General features: G+C 45.7%; 1 protein-coding gene across 1 annotated transcript in view; it reads left to right on the forward strand.

Annotated features, from left to right (window-relative positions):
- Positions 1–19,123, forward strand: part of STIM2 (stromal interaction molecule 2) — a 101,732-nt gene that overhangs the window by 44,124 nt on the left and 38,485 nt on the right. Inside the window, exon 3 of the mRNA XM_073574715.1 lies at positions 16,948–17,062. Within this exon, the coding sequence (XP_073430816.1) occupies positions 16,948–17,062 (115 nt within the window). The remainder of the gene's footprint in view (positions 1–16,947; positions 17,063–19,123) is intronic.

Genomic DNA, 19,123 nt, shown 5'->3' on the forward strand with positions numbered 1-19,123 from the left:
ATATTGACTTTTGGGTTTTCATTGGCTGTAGCCATAATCATCAACATTAACAGATATAAACATGTGAAATAGATCACTCTGTAATGTCTCTATATAATGAGTTTCACTTTTTGTATTTAATAACTGAAATAAATTAACTTTTTGATGATTTTCTAACTTTGTGAGAAGCACTTGTAGTACAATCCAGTGTCTTCCATGTTCTGGATGTGAGATGTAAAGCTGAAAAGTTTTTTTTCATAGATCATACACCTGCCAAGAACTGTGCCTTCAGACGTCCCCTCCAGTATACACATGCATGCCTGTCCATATGAGTGTGCATGTGTTCTCCAGTAGCTAATGGGGAGTATGTCACCTCTCTACTGGTGCTTTATCTCCCCTGAAAACAGTTATCAGGCTTGTTGAAATTAAACATACAATGGTCTTTTGTTTTCTGAATTATCTGCTGTCCAGGAGAGTCAGGATTCCCCAGAAGACCTGAGATGTTCGGCAGATCGTGCCAAAATCATCGAATTTATCCAATGTTTATGGCCAGGATAATTAAGGCTATGTGCACACGCTGCGGATTGGTCTCCGGATTTGTATCTGCAGAACCGCAGGTAAAATGACCTGTGGTTTTCCCCTGCGGATTGGCCTGCGGATTGGCCTGCGGTTTTCCCCTGCGGTTTATCACCTCTACAATGGAGGAGATGGTAAACCGCAGCAGAATCTGCAGAAAAGAAGTGACATGTCATTTCTTTCTGCGGATACAAAACCGCAGCTTTTCCGCAGTTAAAAATCCGCAGCATGTGCACAGCAGATTGTAAATCTCATAGACTAACATGCTACTGTACACTGTCTGCAGAACTGCTGCAGGTCCATAGCAGACATAGCAGTGTGTGCACATAGCCTAAAGGGTTTGTCTGAATAACACGACCTCTGCTCATTTGCTCATAGCGTCTGGATGTCATACAGGGGATTCCTCCGCCCAAAACACCTTTAGGCCATGGGCACACGCTGCGGTTTTGGCCCTGCAGAACTGCAGCAGTTCCGCAGACATGGTACTTTACCATGTTAGCCTATGGGTTTTCAAAACCGCAGTGCTCACGCTGCGGTTTTTTACCTGCGGAAAAGCTGCGGGTTTTTTTCCGCAGCATGTCAATTGTTTCTGCGGATTCTGCTGCGGTTTCACACCTTTAACATAGTAGAGGTGTGAAACCGCAGGGCAAAACCGCAGGTCACTTTACCTGCGGTTTTACCTGCGGTTCCGTGGGAAAAAACCGCGGTGAATCTGCAGTGTGTGCACATACCCTTATAGTAATTCTAGTAGCAGAGCCAGTGTTATTACAGTGAAGCACATTCATGTATCAGAGGGGAAATGCCAGTGTCAAAATTCTGTGTAATCTAAGAATGGATGCGCATCCCTGGTCACTGTTGACTCAAAGGTCCAGTGGGCGGTCTTACCAGTGACTGACAGCTGTCCATGCATCTCACTCCTACAGTCAAGGATGTCAGTCACTGGTAAGACCGCCCACTGGACCTTTGAGCCAGCACTGAGCAGGGATTTTGATGAATAGAACAAGTTACACTGAATCTTTTCTCACAAAATGTCATCAATCTGCTCAGCTCCGGCTCTATAACATGGTGATGGCGGAGCAGATGACAGGCTCCCTTTTTAAAATCGCAGCCAAGTAATACACACTTCAGGATGCATCAGCTGGTACCAGTTCTTATTTCAGGACGTGTTCACACTAACTTTTGTGTAACTTTTTCCCCAAAACTAATGTTTGACTGACTAGTCCACTCTCCTTACCTGTCCTTCAGTAAATGTTGACATATCGCCATTGAATATAGAAACGGTCGGGTTGTACATGCAGTCCGATCTGTGCCTACAGGGTGCGAGCTCACTGATATATAGGATTATAGGAAAAGTTTCAGTGTAACTTGTATTCTATTCATTGACATTCCTTATGTTTGTATGTGTAGGAGTCCAGTGGGCGGTCTTACTGAGGGAAGACTGCCAATCACGGAGTAGGACCGCCTACTGGACTCATGGAAACAAACTCCAAGCATGTCAATGAATAAAATGCAAGGTTTCCTGAAACATTTCCCACAAAAATTTGTATTTTTCTTATCTTATCCTCCTGTTCTATAATATCCTGCCTGCAGATCAGATACCATTTTCAACATGACTGCTCCTTTTTAAATACTTTATTGCATAGTTCCTCTTAAACTTTCTGGAAATGTTTGTATGTATGTGTATGAATGTATGTGTGTTTGTATGTCTGTCTGCACCACCACCCACAGGAGGTAAGAATTTGTGCCATATGTGCTTCTTTATCCATGTTTACTTATTACACGGCTCTCTGAGACTTGGGACACTAGTATCAGGGTATATTCAAGTGACTAAATGTTATGTTTGGAGCACAATAGGACTTTTGTTTTGTTTGATTAATAAAGATTATTAATTTTTTCATCATGTGGTCCTTATGTACATTTTTGTATATGATCTGATTCCATTGTACTCAACCATTTAATCTCTCCATGTACAGTAGCTGTCAGCACTTCTATATCACTGTATCGTAACCATGCACTATTTTCCATATGTGATTTAATTGATGATGCAACACTCCTTGTATGTATGTGTCTACCGTGTGTGTCTACCGTGTGTGTGCCACGTGTGTGTACCGCATGTGTGTGTGTGTATGTGCCATGTGTATGTGCCGTGTGTGTGTGCCTTGTGTCTGTCAGTGCTATGTGTGCACTGTACTGTGTGTGTGTCTGGCTATGCCATGTGTGTCTGCCTGTGCCGTATCTGTGCCGTGTGTGCGCATTGTGTGTGTCCGGCTGTGCCGTGTGTGTCTGTCTGTGCCGTGTGTGTCTGACTGTGCCGTGTGTGTGTCTGTACCGTGTGTGCGCCTTGTGTCTCTGTGCCATGTGTGCAATGTACCGTATGTGTGTGTCTGTGCCGTGTGTGTATGTGCCATGTGTGTCTGTCTGTGCCGTATCTGTGCCGTGTGTGCGCATTGTGTGTGTCTGTCTGTGCCGTGTGTGTCTGTCTGTGCCGTGTGTGTCTGTCTGTGCCGTGTGTGTCTGACTGTGCCGTGTGTGTGTCTGTACCGTGTGTGCGCCTTGTGTCTCTGTGCCATGTGTGCAATGTACCGTATGTGTGTGTCTGTGCCGTGTGTGTATGTGCCATGTGTGTCTGTCTGTGCCGTATCTGTGCCGTGTGTGCACTGTACCGTGTGTGTGTGTGTCTGTCTGCCGTGTGTGTCTGTGTCGTGTGTGTGTGTGTGTGTGTGTAGGTGCCGTGTGTCTGTACCGTATGTGTGCAATGTGCCGTGTGTGTGTCTGTGCCGTGTGTGCACTGTACCGTGTGTGTGTCTGGCTATGCCGTGTGTGTGTCTGTGCCGTATCTGTGCCGTGTGAGCACTGTACCGTGTGTGTGTGTGTATGTACCGTGTGTGCGCCTTGTATCTGTCTGTGCCATGTGTGAAATGTACCGTGTGTTTGTGTCGTGTGTGTGTGTCTGTGCCGTATCTGTGCCGTGTGTGCACTGTACCGTATGTGTGTATGTGCCGTGTGTCTGTACCGTGTGTGCCTTGTGTCTGTCTGTGCCATGTGTGCAATGTACCGTGTGTGTGTATGTGTCGTGTGTGTCTATGTGTTGTGTGTGTCTGTCTGTCTGCCGTATCTGTGCCGTGTATGTGCCGTGTGTGTGTATGTACCTGTGTTTGTCTGGCTATGCCGTGTGTGTGTGTCTGTGCCGTGTGTGTCTGTGCCGTGTGTCTGTGCGGTGTATGTGTGAATTCTTTGTATAAAATGTTTTTCTCTACACTGCATGAATCTGTTAGTAATGATTGGGCTGTGTCAGACTATAGAAACAAGAGGAGTTTTAACTCCCAGTTATCAGTTTATTTGTATTTTTCCAGATGGAATAACAGTGGAACACACATCAAATAGAGAATAGTTATATTATAAGAAATACAAGTATGAACTAAACCAGATGTATTAGGAGAGCAGACTGCTTGCAAAAACACTGCGGTGTGACAAGGCCTTTCATTAAATATCCTCTTTGTTTTCAGATGTAGTGCTGCTGTCGATTTAGGCTTTTTTTTGGATGGGCGTCCGTGTAATGCATGCTCCGGTGTGGTGTGCCGGAGGCCCTATGGTAACAGTGTGTGTGGCTGGGGGTCTAGTGTAGGGAGAGCTCTGGGCCACTGTGATTATTTTCTCTTTTGTCCTCCTTATCCATGTTTTCCCCTAAATCATTACCCGGGTGACCTGTCTTCCTAGAAGCAGTACTTGTAGGGGAAGATTTCTGAAATCTGGTGTCAGATGTAACATGTGTGGTCCCCAGATGCCCTGTGTGCCTGTAGACTTCTGATCTCCTAAATCCCCCATCTTGTGCACAGATCTAATACCGCAGTATGGATGATGCCTCCTGATTACTAGGTGCACTTTACAGTATGAGTAGTAAATGTGATAGATTTCCGCTATGTATCCGAACATTAGATGTGCAGTATATCCGGTGAGAATGTATACCACCATATTTTGATTTTTTTTTTTTTTCTTATCAGCTCTTGGAAAATGTATCCGTGCACATTCATAGTATACAGTAGGAGGAAGCGCGTGGTTGTTAATGTTTCCGTCATGGTGGTGGTGACATGATTCCGAGCCTGCCTGCGGATGTCACAGGCTTTCCTGTTTTTACTGCCGAATGGCTCTTTATTAGTTTCATACGTAGTTTCCATAAGTGCTATTGATTTTTATGTGGCCACAAGAATCCATTAATAATCGTTATCGTGGCTCTTTGCCGTATTTCATGCCCATTAATAGCGTTTTGATTTGCTAAGCTAATGCTATACAGCTCATTTAATTTTCCAGGTTTTGGACCTGTATTACATAGGGTAGATATAAGGCAACATGTGTTACAGCCCCTAAAGTCTAGTTGTAGAAAAACATTTTTAAATTAGTTTATTAAACCATAGACAGGATATACAATATACAAACTAGCAAATGATGAGAAATACCATATAAAGCGTATGTTTCACATAGCATTAATTTCAAGCGGTGTGTGTATACCGGTTGCTTACAGAATAAAACCTAATACCTTACATTAGTCTGCATATTGTTCAAATAATAAAGCCTGTCAAACCTCTAAGCCATTACTATAACTACAAAACAACAACTATTTGCAGCCTGTGTCCACATAATTAGTTCTTTATCATGCGACATCTCCATCCTACAAAGTGAGATGAGAGGAATTCCACCTCTCCCATATCTTCTCAAATTTACCCGGGCACCCTTTGTTTTGGTATAGCGTACGCTCGTATGGTATAATCAAGTTTACCAATTCAATCCAGGCCCTAAGGGAGGGACCCGAACTTCCCATCCACCGCAGTGCCAGCACCTTTCGTGCCATAAACAACGTCTCCCGCAAGAAAATCCCCGTATAGTGTCCCCATGTCTCGTCGTCCCACACCCAAAACAGACCAACTAGTGGCTCAAGGGGAGCAGGAATCTGTACCAGGGAAGTTAATGATGTCACCTCCTTCCAATAATGTGCTATAATTGGACACTGCCAGATCATGTGGATATAGTCTGCATCTAATGAATGATATCTCAGACATTCCGAAGACTGGAGTCGGCCCATCTTAAAAAGTCGAGTCGGAGTCAAATATGATTGGTTTATAATGTAGAGTTGTATCATCCTGTTGTTAATGGACGGCGACACCTTAGTTGGCGACTCCAGAATTTCCTCCCACTCCTCTCCCTGTGTATCAGGGATGAGCCTTTCCCACTTCCCTTTAACCGAGCATATGGCGGATTCCGCCCCTACTGGCAGCATGTATGTGTATAGAGAGGAGACGAGACCCTGGGGACCCTGCGATTTGAGAATGCCTATCAAGGGTAAAGACGAGATAGCATTATTCACATCCACATATCTCATGTGTGATTGAAACGCTGATCTCAGTTGCAAATATCGGAAGAACTGCGACCTCGGAACATCGCATTTAGCTTGTAATTGTTCAAAAGATAATAGTGTACCGCGGTCACATAAATCCCCTATCGTGGAAACATTGTGTTGAGACCAGAATTCGGCAGACGGGTGGACCAGTAGTACTGGAAAGTAACTATTATTCCATAAGGGCATCTCAGCTATATCTCCAAATCCAACCACCCTCTTAATCTGTTTCCACACTAATCTTGCCAGACGAAGCATGAGTAACAGACGTGGAACATTTATTTTCTCCAAATCCAAAAAACGCAATGGGCAGTCAGTATGCGCGGCATGAAGCAAATGGCTTTCAGAGTTAGGAAGATGATTACCGGGCATCCATTTACTTATAGCTCTGGCCTGTCCAGCCAGATAGTACAGAAAAAAATCCGGCAATGCTGCCCCCCCTTTTTTGGCCTTTGTAGGGTGGACAGCTTGAGTTTTGGCCTGGTTTCCCCCTATATAAAGGACCTAATCTGGGAGTTCAAACTGGTAAAGAAAGACTTAGGCACCACCACAGCACTATGTTGGAGAAAGTAGCTGATCTTAGGGAGTAGTATCATTTTAATTAAGTTAATGCGTCCGGCTACAGACAGCGGGAGTTTGCTCCAGATCGCAAATTTGACTTTAACCATCTCCAGCAATGGATATATATTAAGTTGCAGATCAAACGTGCTGCATTGAGAAATATGAACGCCCAGATATTTAAAGTGTGGTACAATAGGCAGCAAGGAGAGAGTCTCAAGTCGTGGCATCGGGGTGTGGGAAAGAGGCATCAGAACAGACTTCTCCCAATTTATATACAGGCCGGAATATCTACTGAATTTGTTTATAGTGGCGATCACTCCTGTCAGTGTCTCCTCCGCCCTATCCATAAATATTACCATGTTGTCAGCATATAGGCCTATGGTATCCACCAGATCTGCTATCTCTCTGCCCATAATATTAGGGGAAGTTCTTATGCGAATTGCCAGTGCCTCTATTGCAAGAGCAAAGAAGGCCGGGGAAAGGGGACACTCCTGACGAGTCCCCCTGTGTAGAGAAAAGGACTCAGATATGGAACCGTTTACGATGACACGGGCTTTAGGTTTCATATATAATGTACTAACCCATTTTAGGAACCTATCCCCAAATTCATATTTCTGCAAGCATGTGTGGAGGAAGGGCCACTCAAGGGAATCACAGGCCTTGGCTGCATCCAACGATGCCAATGCCCACTTATTGTCCGGCATCAAGGAGCTATATTGGACCACCGACTGGACCCGCCTAATATTAATGGAGGTGCTTTTACCGGGCATAAAGCCGGTCTGGTCAGGGTGTATAAGTTCCAAAATGATTGAGTTCATCCTGGTAGCCAAGATTTTCGTAAAAATTTTATAATCCACATTTACTAAGGATATGGGGCGATAAGATCCACAATCTAAAGGGTCCTTCCCCTCCTTCTTAAGCACTATTATATTGGCTTCGTAAAAGGACTCCGGCATGACCCCCCCGGAACACCGACAACAAATGTGGCGCCAAAATCTCCTGGTATTTCCTGTACAACTCGATAGGAAACCCATCTGGCCCAGGGGCCTTCCTAGAGGCCATATCCCTTATGGCATCTTCTATCTCTTCCAAAGTGTATTCAGCGTCCATAAAGGCCCGCTGAGAAGTACTCAATGTGGGAAATGTTATATCTGATAGGTAGTCTAGACACCCCGGGCTATCAGTCATTTTTAGAGTTGTACAGTGAACTATAATAATCATAAAAATAATCATTTGAGGATACCAATGTACCGTCTAAGTTGCAGATCTGTAATGCTGTGTTAGTTGTATTGTGCTGACGCACCAAATAAGCCAAAAATTTACTGGACTGGTTCCCTAGTTCAAAGTAGGATTGGCGAGCAAAGAATAGTTTACGTTTGGATTTAGAGTCTATGTGTTGAGTATATAATCTTGAGCAGTCAACCACTCCACTCTATTGTTACTAGTTTGATCAGATATATAAGAGGCCTCTGAATCTTTCAAACGTTGCTCCATCTCGTCATCCTCCCCCGATGTCACCCGTTTGATGTAGGAAATCGTAGAAGATAAGCAACCCCTCAAGTACGCCTTAAGGGCTTCCCAAAATAATTTGACATTCCGGGTGGGAGGAGATGAAGCTATGCAATTGGTCAATTGTTCTGTCAGGTGACTTTACCAACTTCAGCCAGAAAGGGTTTAATTTCCATACTATCCTACTACTTGGTGGGCCATATTTAAGTTTAAGAATGGCCGGACTATGATCTGAAATCCCTCTACTACCATGCTCCATGTTATCTACCCACATTGCCAGACCGCTGGATCCAAAAATGTAATCTATGCGAGATAAGGAACGCTTAGTGGATGAATGGCAAGTGTATTCCCTCATCTCGGGGTGGCGCGTTCTCCATAGGTCTAGCCATCCACTACCTTCTATAAACTGTGACAGTTGGGATGTAGCTGTTGACGGGGTCCCACTCTGTATCCCATCATCCAGTCTCAATCTATCAAGGCGACCATTCATAACCAGATTAAAGCCCCCATACAAATGACATCTGCGTCCGGATAATTCAGAGCAAAACTCAATGCCTTCTGTAGAATTAACGTACCAGCTGGAGGGGGATTATAAACGCACAAAAAAACATATTTCCTAGAGTTGGTCAGTGCATACACAAATATGAAACGCCCCTCAGGGTCTCTCCGGGCCTCCCGGACCTCCCATCTAACGTCCCTGTGTATTAGTAGTGAAACTTCCCTGGAATAGCTGGTGCGTGTATAGACCACTGAACCCACGGTTTTTGTACGTTCCGAGCTGTATCTCTGGTCAGGTGCGTCTCGACCAGAGCCACAATGTGAGGGTGATAGTGCCTGATTTGTGAGAATACTTTAATCTTTTTCCGGGGGGTTTTGATACCCCTCACATTCCATGTCATGCATATTAATTCAGAACCCATCACCACTTATCTGGACATGTTGCGCATCGATGCCCAAGTAGAATTCAGGGACATCACATAGATAACAGGACTTCCAATGGCTGCGACTTTTACCTAAGTAACAATTAAAGCTAAAACGAAAACGTTTGAAAAAAAAAAGAATACAGAACATAAATCTAACGGTATAGGAGCAAGGTACCGTGCCCCTATTGAAAAGTAAACAAGGGGATACCATCACTGAACTCAGTGTCCGGTATTGTTGATATCTGGGTGCTCGCCAGGAGAGCTCCAATTAAGCCTGTAGTTAAAGAATCCAGACGAAAGTAGGCGCATTAGGATTCATTTGCAGGAGATCCTCTATGGGACCGCAGCCACTCGGTAGCCTCCATTGGATCTGTGAAAAACACGGAGGAACCCCCCGTGGACAATCCGAAGTCGAGCCGGATAAATCATTGAGTATACAATGTTCCTTTCCCTTAGCCGCTTCTTGATGTCGATGAATTGTGCTTGTTGCTTCTGGAGTTCCATGGAGAAATCCGGGAAGATTGAGATCACAGCGTTGTTGAACTTGATGGGACTCTTTTGTCTTGCAAGGCGTATAATGGTGTCTCTGTCTTTACAGTTGAGGAGACGTGCTAGGAAGGGTCTAGGTGGGCCTCCTGGAGGCAGAGGCTTTGTGGGAACTCTGTGGGCCCTCTCAACAGCGAACACTGAGGAGAATTCATCTCCCAGAGAGGCCTTAAGCCAGCGCTCCAAGAACTTCTCAGGGTGCTGACCACCTGAGCGTTCTGGCAGACCGATGACACGGATGTTATTCCGGCGCATTCTGTTCTCTAGGTCGTCTGCCTTCTGCTTCCAGGCGTTCATAGAGCCCGCTACCTTGATTAACTTTGGCCTCCATAGGCGTAATGATGTCCTCCACCTGGGACACTCTTGTCTCCACCTCTGTGATGCGTCCCCTCATGGCCTACATATCTTGACGGAGTCTCCCCACCTCAGTGTAGACATCCTCTATTTTCTCAGTCAGGGATGTCCTAGTGAGGGAGATGGTCTGCATCAACTGTTCAGATGCCTGTTTAAGAGTCATTTCTTCCTCAGTCTCCTCTCCACCCCCTGAGGGACGATTTTTAGGCTGAGGTTGTGAAGAGTTATTTCTTAGAGAACGTGCACTCTCAGAAGGGTCGAGTCTGACAAATTCCTTTAGTTTTTCTGCTGCCTTCGATCCTTTAGATCGATTCATGGTTAAGAGCAGTGAGATACACCAGGGTAACTAGAAATGTGTAGTCCAGGATTCCTTCCACTGCAATTATATACTCAGCAGGAACCAGGTTTACTAATTGCGGCCTGGGAGCAGAATCTGTGCAGATGGAAACACCATATTACTGAGGCTTCTTATGGCGAGGGGGGGAGAGATCCACCCTCAGAGACAGCAGCGGTGGGAGGTAGAGCAATTTCTCCCACAGTAATGTCACCAATAGGCCAGCGAGTCTATTAGTAAGGGGGGGGGAGTAATGCAGGGCCCATTTTTCAGGGCACTCACCGCATATCCCCCTGATTCCGCAGGATACAGGTCGCTGCCCGGTGATGCTGCAGCGCTGGAAGCTGGATGCCGCCGCTCCCTCTGATAGAGCGCGCATCCAAGATGGCCGCCACCTCGTGTGGGCCCCGCCGTCCGCCCCGGTTTTCCAGGACTCAAGCGCACCGGAGCTGTCCTGCGCCCTCCCGAGGAGTTTCAGGGGGGTCCCGGTACCTAGGGACACCAAGCGCTGCCAGGTATTTCGCGGTAGACAGGCGGTAAATGCAGGATGGTCAGGAGCTCTTGCAGCGCACGTCTGTCCTCCTCAGCTACATAGCCACGCCCCCAGCAAAACATTTTTAAAGTAGGTATTTGTAAAGTCATATTATTAGTTTTTGTATTTTTGACACTTTTTACAAATTAGATTATGGTTCTTCCATAATTCTTGGGTATTCTTTGCCCCACCTCATATCCTTCATCAGTATATTTTCTGGCTTCATGTTCGAGTCTAATGGTTTTTCTTTCCGTCCCCTCTTCTTCTAGTTTAACAGATAAACTGTACATGTTACGATCACAGTGATACCAAATGTGTCCACGTTACTGGTTTGTGATGTTTGTTTTTGAGAAAAAGTGTATAGGTACTGACATAAAGAGATGTATCACTATGTACCAGTACAATATGCCTGTAAAGAAGAAAAAAAAAATCCACCTAAACTTAGGCTAGTTTCACACTTGCTTTTTTTTGCAGCGCGTTTTTCCCGCAAAAAAACGCATTGAAAAAACGCATACAAACGCATACAGATGCTGCGTTTTTTTCAAGCATTTTTATGAGCATGCATGAAAAAAACGCAGCGTTTTTATGCGTTTGTATGCGTTTTTAGTGCGTTTTTACCGCGTTTGCGTTTTTTTCCAACATTAGGTGGCCCCTCACACTAACCCAAACCATGACTTTACTAACCCTAACCCTGACCCTAACCCTAACCCTTAACCAAACCATACCCTGATCCTAACCCTGACCCTAACCCTGACCCTGACCCTAACCCTAACCCTTAACCAAACCATACCCTGATCCTAACCCTAACCCTGACCCTAACCCTTAACCAAACCATACCCTGACCCTAACCCTGACCCTAACCCTTAACCAAACCATACCCTGACCCTAACCCTGACCCTTAACCAAACCATACCCTGACCCTAACCCTGACCCTAACCCTTAACCAAACCATACCCTGACCCTAACCCTGACCCTAACCCTAACCCTGACCCTGACCCTAACCCTGACCCTAACCCTGACCCTAACCCTGACCCTTAACCAAACCATACCCTGATCCTAACCCTAAACCCCCTTAACTAACCCTAACTCTAACCCAAACCCCTAAATTCCATTGTCTAAACTAATGGTAAAAAAAAAACGCATGTGCAAAAAAACGCATACATAAGCATGCCAATGCGCACATATGCTCACCATAGACTTATAATGGGTGTCTTGCTGTAAAAAAACGCATTGCGCGCTCATGCGTTTTTTTGAGGCAAGTCGGACGCCCAAAAAATGCAACAGGTTGCATTTTGTGCGCCCGAGCGCATACCGCAAAAAAACGCATGCGCGGAAAAACGCGTACAAACGCATGTGTATGCGCACATAAGCGCATCCCATGCAAAGTATAGGAAAAAAAACCGCATGCGCTATTTAGCGCTAAAATACCGCGAAAAAAAACGCAAGTGTGAAACCAGCCTTAGCAGTGCAGCTTGTGGCTCACTGGTAAAATTTGTCTGCCATGATAGATGTTGTGAGTTTTGAATCCTGTGGAAAACCACATTATTTTCTGTACAAAGGCATTTAGTGAGCACAGACAGAAGCTGGCGGAGGCCTCTTCCTCAACATCCTGAGTTGGAAGAGAATCTACACAGGGAGGCGACAGAGTGAACACAGCTATATCTTCAGTGACAAACATTGCAGTGTGATAGATCTTCACTAGACCATACTCCCACGAGCTGAACTGGCTTTATGTTGAATATGTCCACCCCTGATAAAGACTACCCCTTTATAATTATCAGGCAGTAATTGGTGAAAGTCTGAGGAGCAAAACTTGTCATATTTTCATCTTATCACAGGGAAATGTAAAGTTACATACAGATCGTGGAACCCCAGAGTGGAAGCTGAACTTGGATACCTGCTCGTTGTTCTGCTCCTAGAGTGGTTCTCAAGCGTCAGACCGACCCACTTGTCTTTGATGTCTATATATGACACCGATGGAGACTGAGGATGTCATTCCCTTCTCCAAAGGTTTTTTTTGTTTTGTTTTTTTTTTTTTTAACTGATTTCATGTCCCTACTAGTAGTTATCGTTCCATACAAGAATACGTCTTCTGCAGATTCCCGGGAGAATCGTGAATACCTGGAGACTTCCGATGACCTTCAGAAGACTTCAGTAGAGCTCCCTTTATTGTTAATGTTTAGCTTTCGCAAAACCACCAAAAATGGGTTCATCCTGGGTCATCATGGGCTGTGGGACACGTGATTTGAATTTAATAAGATTTACAAAGTCATTTTCACGAACATAAGAGGAAAGGTGCATTCAGCAGATGTAATATCCGGTACCGTACTGATATACACATGCACAGTATGGTACTGATTCTTCATTGCTAGTTCTCCCCTTTTCTTGAGTAATTTGCTCCTTTTTTAGTGGCTTGTGCATTCATGCCATAGCCTCTATACGTTTATGCCAAATTTTCAAAGTTGTCTTTTTTTTCTTTCTTTCAACTCTGCTTATGTAGGTGGGGTTTTTTTTGACGGTTTTCAGACATAACTTTCTTGGTGGATGCTGAGGTTGTAGTGTGAACAAACCTCTAATAGTTTGCAAGTTATAGTGAAAATTAGCAGGTGTAGAAAACTGAATAAGGACCTGTTAGTCTGAAACACACAAGGTTTCATTATTCTGGATTTCCTGTTTATCATGTACTTTTTCATGGATTTTTTTAAATATATTTGGAGTTTTTACTATACGGTGCTTCTTGGTGCTGGCTTACAGGTTCTCTAGTCTTCTTTGAAAAGCTATTCTCTGTGTATTAGCACCTTTGGGGCATGTACACCGCATCCTTTTCAGGAATGTCTGCTCCGAAACATGTCCAAAAACGATGAAAAGAATGTAACAACAACTTGCTGTTCATATGTTCAGCCTTCTGATCGTCTAACCCAGACCTGGGCAAAGTGCGGCCTGCGGGCAGAACTGGAACAGCCAGAGGATCGGATGTGTCCCGTAGGCCCCACTTTGCCCAGGTCTGGGTTAGACGATCAGAAGGCTGAACATATGTACAGCAAGTCGTCATTACATTCTTTTGACAGACATGCTAGAAAAAAATGCTGTCGCACAGATGCTGCGCCACTCAGTGTCCTCACCTGCCCGCAGGAGTCACCGCTATTGCATCCTCGGGATGCAGACAGCGGTGAATACCAATCGGCATGCGAGACAGCTGATGCGATGACGTGATTAATTTTAACTCGTTGGCTGTGTACTGTGGAGAGCCAGTGCACAAAAGAGGCAGAGCGCCAGGGGAAGGGGAGCAAGGTGCGTATGTGGTGGCTTTTTTGGTGTGTGTATCAGATGTTTGTATGTACATAGGAGGCTATGTGCGGCTCTCACTGTATATATGAAGGCTATGTGTGGGGGCGCATACGGTATATTGGAGATGTTACTTTATATAGCCGGCTGTGTGAGGCCTCTTACGGTATATAGCGGGCTCTGTGAGGACTCTTAAGGTATAAAGCGGGCTGTGTGAGGGCTCTTATGGTATATAGCGGGCTCTGTGAGGGCTCTTACGGTATATAGCGGGCTCTGTGATAGCTCCTACGGTATAAAGTGGGCTGTGTGAGGGCTCTTATGGTATATAGCGGGCTCTGTGAGGGCTATGTATATAGTGGGCTGTGTGAGGGCTCTTACGGTATATAGCGGTCTCTGTGAGGGCTCTTGAGGTATATAGCGGTCTCTGTGAGGGCTCTTACGGTATATAGCGGGCTCTGTGAGGGCTCTTACGGTATATAGCGGGCTCTGTGAGGGCTCTTACGGTATATAGCGGGCTCTGAGGGCTCTTACGGTATATAGCGGGCTCTGTGAGGGCTCTTACTGTATATAGCGGGCTCTGTGAGGGCTCTTACGGTATATAGCGGGCTCTGTGAGGGCTCTTACGGTATATAGCGGGCTCTGTGAGGGCTCTTACGGTATATAGCGGGCTCTGTGAGGGCTCTTACGGTATATAGCGGGCTCTGTGAGGGCTCTTACGGTATATAGCGGGCTCTGTGAGGGCTCTTACGGTATATAGCGGGCTCTGTGAGGGCTCTTACGGTATATAGCGGGCTCTGTGAGGGCTCTTACGGTATATAGCGGGCTCTGAGGGCTCTTACGGTATATAGCGGGCTCTGTGAGGGCTCTTACGGTATATAGCGGGCTCTGTGAGGGCTCTTACGGTATATAGCGGGCTCTGTGAGGGCTCTTACGGTATATAGCGGGCTCTGTGAGGGCTCTTACGGTATATAGCGGGCTCTGTGAGGGCTCTTACGGTATATAGCGGGCTCTGTGAGGGCTCTTACGGTATATAGCGGGCTCTGTGAGGGCTCTTACGGTATATAGCGGGCTCTGTGAGGGCTCTTACGGTATATAGCGGGCTCTGTGAGGGCTCTTACGGTATATAGCGGGCTCTGAGAGGGCTCTTAAGGTATGTCAGCATACTTAGTTCTGCTCAATATTAAGTGATACAATAAGTATTAATATAAATTCATTATATATTAATATTGCGCAAATTAATTTCAGTCTATTGGTTCGGCCCTTCACAAGTCACTGTTTCTTGTGGTCTCTTGGGAAGTTTCATTGCCAAACCCTGCTACTCTAACCGCTTCAGATTTTCAAAGATTAAAAGACGTGAGCGGACAGTTCTTCAGGTGTTTCTTTTTTTGCTCTGAAGACCCTCTACACTTGTTAATGCAAGTCAGGCCAAAGGCTCTAAAGATGCTCTAGTGTCTTTTTTTTTTTTTTTTTTTTTTAACTGAGTGATCTGTTGTAAACTTACAGTTTAAAGGGAATCTGTCAGTGGGCTAAAGCCTCCTAAGCAGTTTATATGGGCACGCAGGTCATAAGAAGCTGAATAAAATGACACCTTGATATCTGCGATCCAACGACTTACACTGGAGAAATCCACATTTTTCTTAATATGTAAATGAGCTGTAAAGATCTATGGGCCTGACATAGATCTCCCTGGGAATCTGCCCCCAGAGGTTACTTTACTTGAAAGGAGGCATTATCAGTGAGACATGTAGATAAGTAGAGTGGACTGGTAACTCCTCCTTTTCATGTAAAATAATCTCCAGAGGCAGATTGTCAGGGAGATCTGTTGTGAGTTCATTTTCTGGTCTACCAGTTGTGAGTTTTCCTTCCAGGCTCCCCCTGGTGGTAACCGGAGGTAGTGAGGCTGATTCAATCAGTAGAGATCTGCCACCTGATAATAAGGATGACGATTGGACCTCAGGAATCTCAGATTGGATTTAAGACAGCCGACGCCCTACTCTGGTGCTGGTGATTCCTTCTGCTTGTCAGGTCTTGGTTCTCAGCTGTGTTCCAGTCTGCTCAAGCTAAGTTTCTCTGCTAATATTCACACTTGATTTTGTTGTTCTATTCAGTTTTTTCTGGTGGTTAGCCTGCCAGCCCCGACTGGGGCTGTGCTGAATTTCCACTCTTATTCATCTGTATTTGCCAATTTGCTTTTTGTCCCTTATTAGATTGGCCTCTTTTTGCTCTGTCTCAGAATATTTGAGTGCTGATATAGTGGGAGAAGTCTAGTGACTTCAGGGTTAATTTTGTTATCAGAAGTGTTGGACGTTATTTTGTAGGGTTTTGGGCAGATTGCAGACAGTGTCTTTCCGTTCCTCTCCTTTCTAGTTAGTTTGGGCCCCATCGTTTTCTCAGCCTATTTTCCTGCCTGTGTTTGTGTTTTCATCTTGTTTCACCGTCAATACATGTGTGGGGGCTGTCTATTCCTTTGGGGTCTTCTCTGGGGCAGTTAGTTTTCCCCTTTTCTTGCTTTAGGCTTATTTAGTCCTCCGGCCGTGACGAGGTGTCTAAGTTCATCGTAGGTACGCTCCACGGCTGCTGCTAGTTGTGTGGTTAGGATCAGGGATCTGCAATCTGCATAGTTACCAACCTCTCGGGTTTTTCTGGGCTTAGCATGTTTAGGTTTTTTCCTCCTCGGTGACCCATTCATAACAGAGATCTATGTTTAGAAGCGAGTAGATGTTTGTGGAATAAGGAATCAGATCGCAGGCAGGTGGGAAAGGTATCATTGTATTCACCTCCCTATGACCTACATGCTACGTAGACGGTTTAGGAGCGTTCATCCTACTGACAGATGCTTTAGCAGTGTCTAAATTGTAAAATTGCATCTGTAAGTGCACTATGCTGTGTAGCTGTGCTTCCTGAAGTTACATTGGCTGCATTACAATTTTGCCTAATGTTTATTACCTTTTTTTTCTAGTTCTTACGTGAAGACATGAATTACAAGGACGCTTCTCACAAGCACAACCACTTGCACAGAGAGGACAAACACATCACCGTGGAGGACCTGTGGAAGAGCTGGAAAACATCCGAAGGTGATGAGCAATGCGCATCGTGATGCCAAGTGTGGGCTACTTTCTATAAACAAAAGAATAAAGGCAACCTAATATATGTACTTGCTTATTGACTTCTGTTTCCCTGGACAGCACTGCTGATCCCATCCTAACAATGGCCAATGATGGAGGGACGTGTAATGCCTCTGACATAAAGCACCATCTTAGGCTAGTTTCACACTTGCGTTAGGAGGCGCAGCGCACGGGTGCAGTGCAGCTCCGCCCCTTGCCGCGCCCCCTCCGGTCAGCTCCTCCTGTGGGTGCATGATGCTGCATGCAACCTGTGTATCCTGTCTTTAGCATTGGGTACGCAGGCCATGCGCTGGTATGCTTTTGCTGGCGCATGCGCCCTTTTGACGGTGCGCCGACGTGCGCCAAGCGCATCGTGTTGCATTTTGGTGCGCCCGGCGCACCGTCAAGGGGGCGCTTGCGCCGCCAAAAGCATACCAGCGCCTGGCCTGCATACCCAATGCTAAAGATGGGGTTCGCAGGTCGCATGCAGCTTCATGCGCCCATAGGCGGAGCTGACCGCAGGGGGCAAAACTGCACGGCGGCCATGCGCTGCGCCTCCTAACGCAAGTGTGAAACTAGCCTTAGTGAAACTTGCTGCGTCTGTGTCGGATTCCTAGTTATCGAGGTCATGAAAGTCTGGTATAACCATGCTTGCACACCAGGAAAAGTGGAACCGTCCCAATGCATTTAGTGGGGAGTGGGTGATAGTTTGTGTACCGTCGCATGCTCCCCCTCCATCAGCGGCGGCGGTGCTGTCCGGGGGAAGACTTGGCTAACAAGCGTGCATAACTTCTTTATGGTGTCATTAAACAAGGCGCCTACATTACCCGTACTCACACTTTTGTACAAGATATATATATATATATATATATATATATATATATATATATATATATATATATATATATACATACATACATACATACATACATACATACATACATACAGCGGCCGTTCATAACTAGACCAAAACTTCTGCCAGACTTGATGGTAGCACACAGCTTTTTACATCTGTCACAAGAGCTGGGGCTGGGAACATTCACTCAAAATGCAAATCCACTGTGGCTAATGTCATGCCTCACAGTATGGAAACTGGCATTGTTACATTTCTTCTGGTACTGCTATATATGTGTGTGTATGTATGTATAGATTTGTGTATATGCACGACGTGTGTGTGTGTGTGTATGTATAGTATTCTATTGTAGTGTTTTACTCAGGTATGTGCTTGAGGTGGACGTTGGACTAAAACGTTGTCTGTGTGAACATTGGCCAACAAGGCAAGGTTTACTAGCTCCATAGACAAACAGCCATGCTCCGGCACAAAGGAAAACACAGCAGGAAAGTACAGTACATACGGCAGGTACATGTCCACCTACACACTGATCTGTATGAGATCTCTCCAGCTCCCACACACTGGTAGCGTGTCCGTTATTAAATTGTCCATCCCACTCTAGGACCAAAGGCTTCTCATCTCCTCTGCTGACTCCCCAGTCACTCCATTCAGAGAGCCCCTCAGTTGTCTCTCTCTCTCAGCTACAGCTCTCATCTAGACTGGTCGCTCACCAGCTCCCACACACTCGCCTCTGCTACATCCAGCACACTCACTGACTCCCCAGCAGCTGCACACACTGAACCCATTTCCTGCTTCTTAGTGAAACACTACAAGTGTGCTCCTAATCGAGACCTGCAGTGGTAGCAGGTAATTACAGCTTACCTGCCTCTTGTGCCCGATGCCGTTGTTCCCCACCACATACCGGTCACAGACTGCTCCTTCCGGTGATTCAGCTGCCTCTGCTGATGCGATGGATCCGGACTTCTGAAGTCATTCTGAGTGACAGCTGTCTCCCTTAGGCAGCGGTGATCCATCTGTCAGTCAGGACGCCGCCGGAAGTCCCGCCCTGTTGACAGAGTGGAAAAGAAGCTTCCTCTCTGTAGACGTGACATCAGCAGAGACTTCTGAATCCCCGGCAGCAGCGGTCTGTGACTGCTCTGTGCCGGGAAAGAACGGCGCCGGACACGACAGACAGGTAA

Source organism: Dendrobates tinctorius, unplaced genomic scaffold (genome assembly GCF_039654945.1).
Source record: "Dendrobates tinctorius isolate UK_male_01 unplaced genomic scaffold, ASM3965494v1 ptg000039l, whole genome shotgun sequence".
In the NCBI taxonomy this organism is placed as follows: Eukaryota; Metazoa; Chordata; class Amphibia; order Anura; family Dendrobatidae; genus Dendrobates; species Dendrobates tinctorius.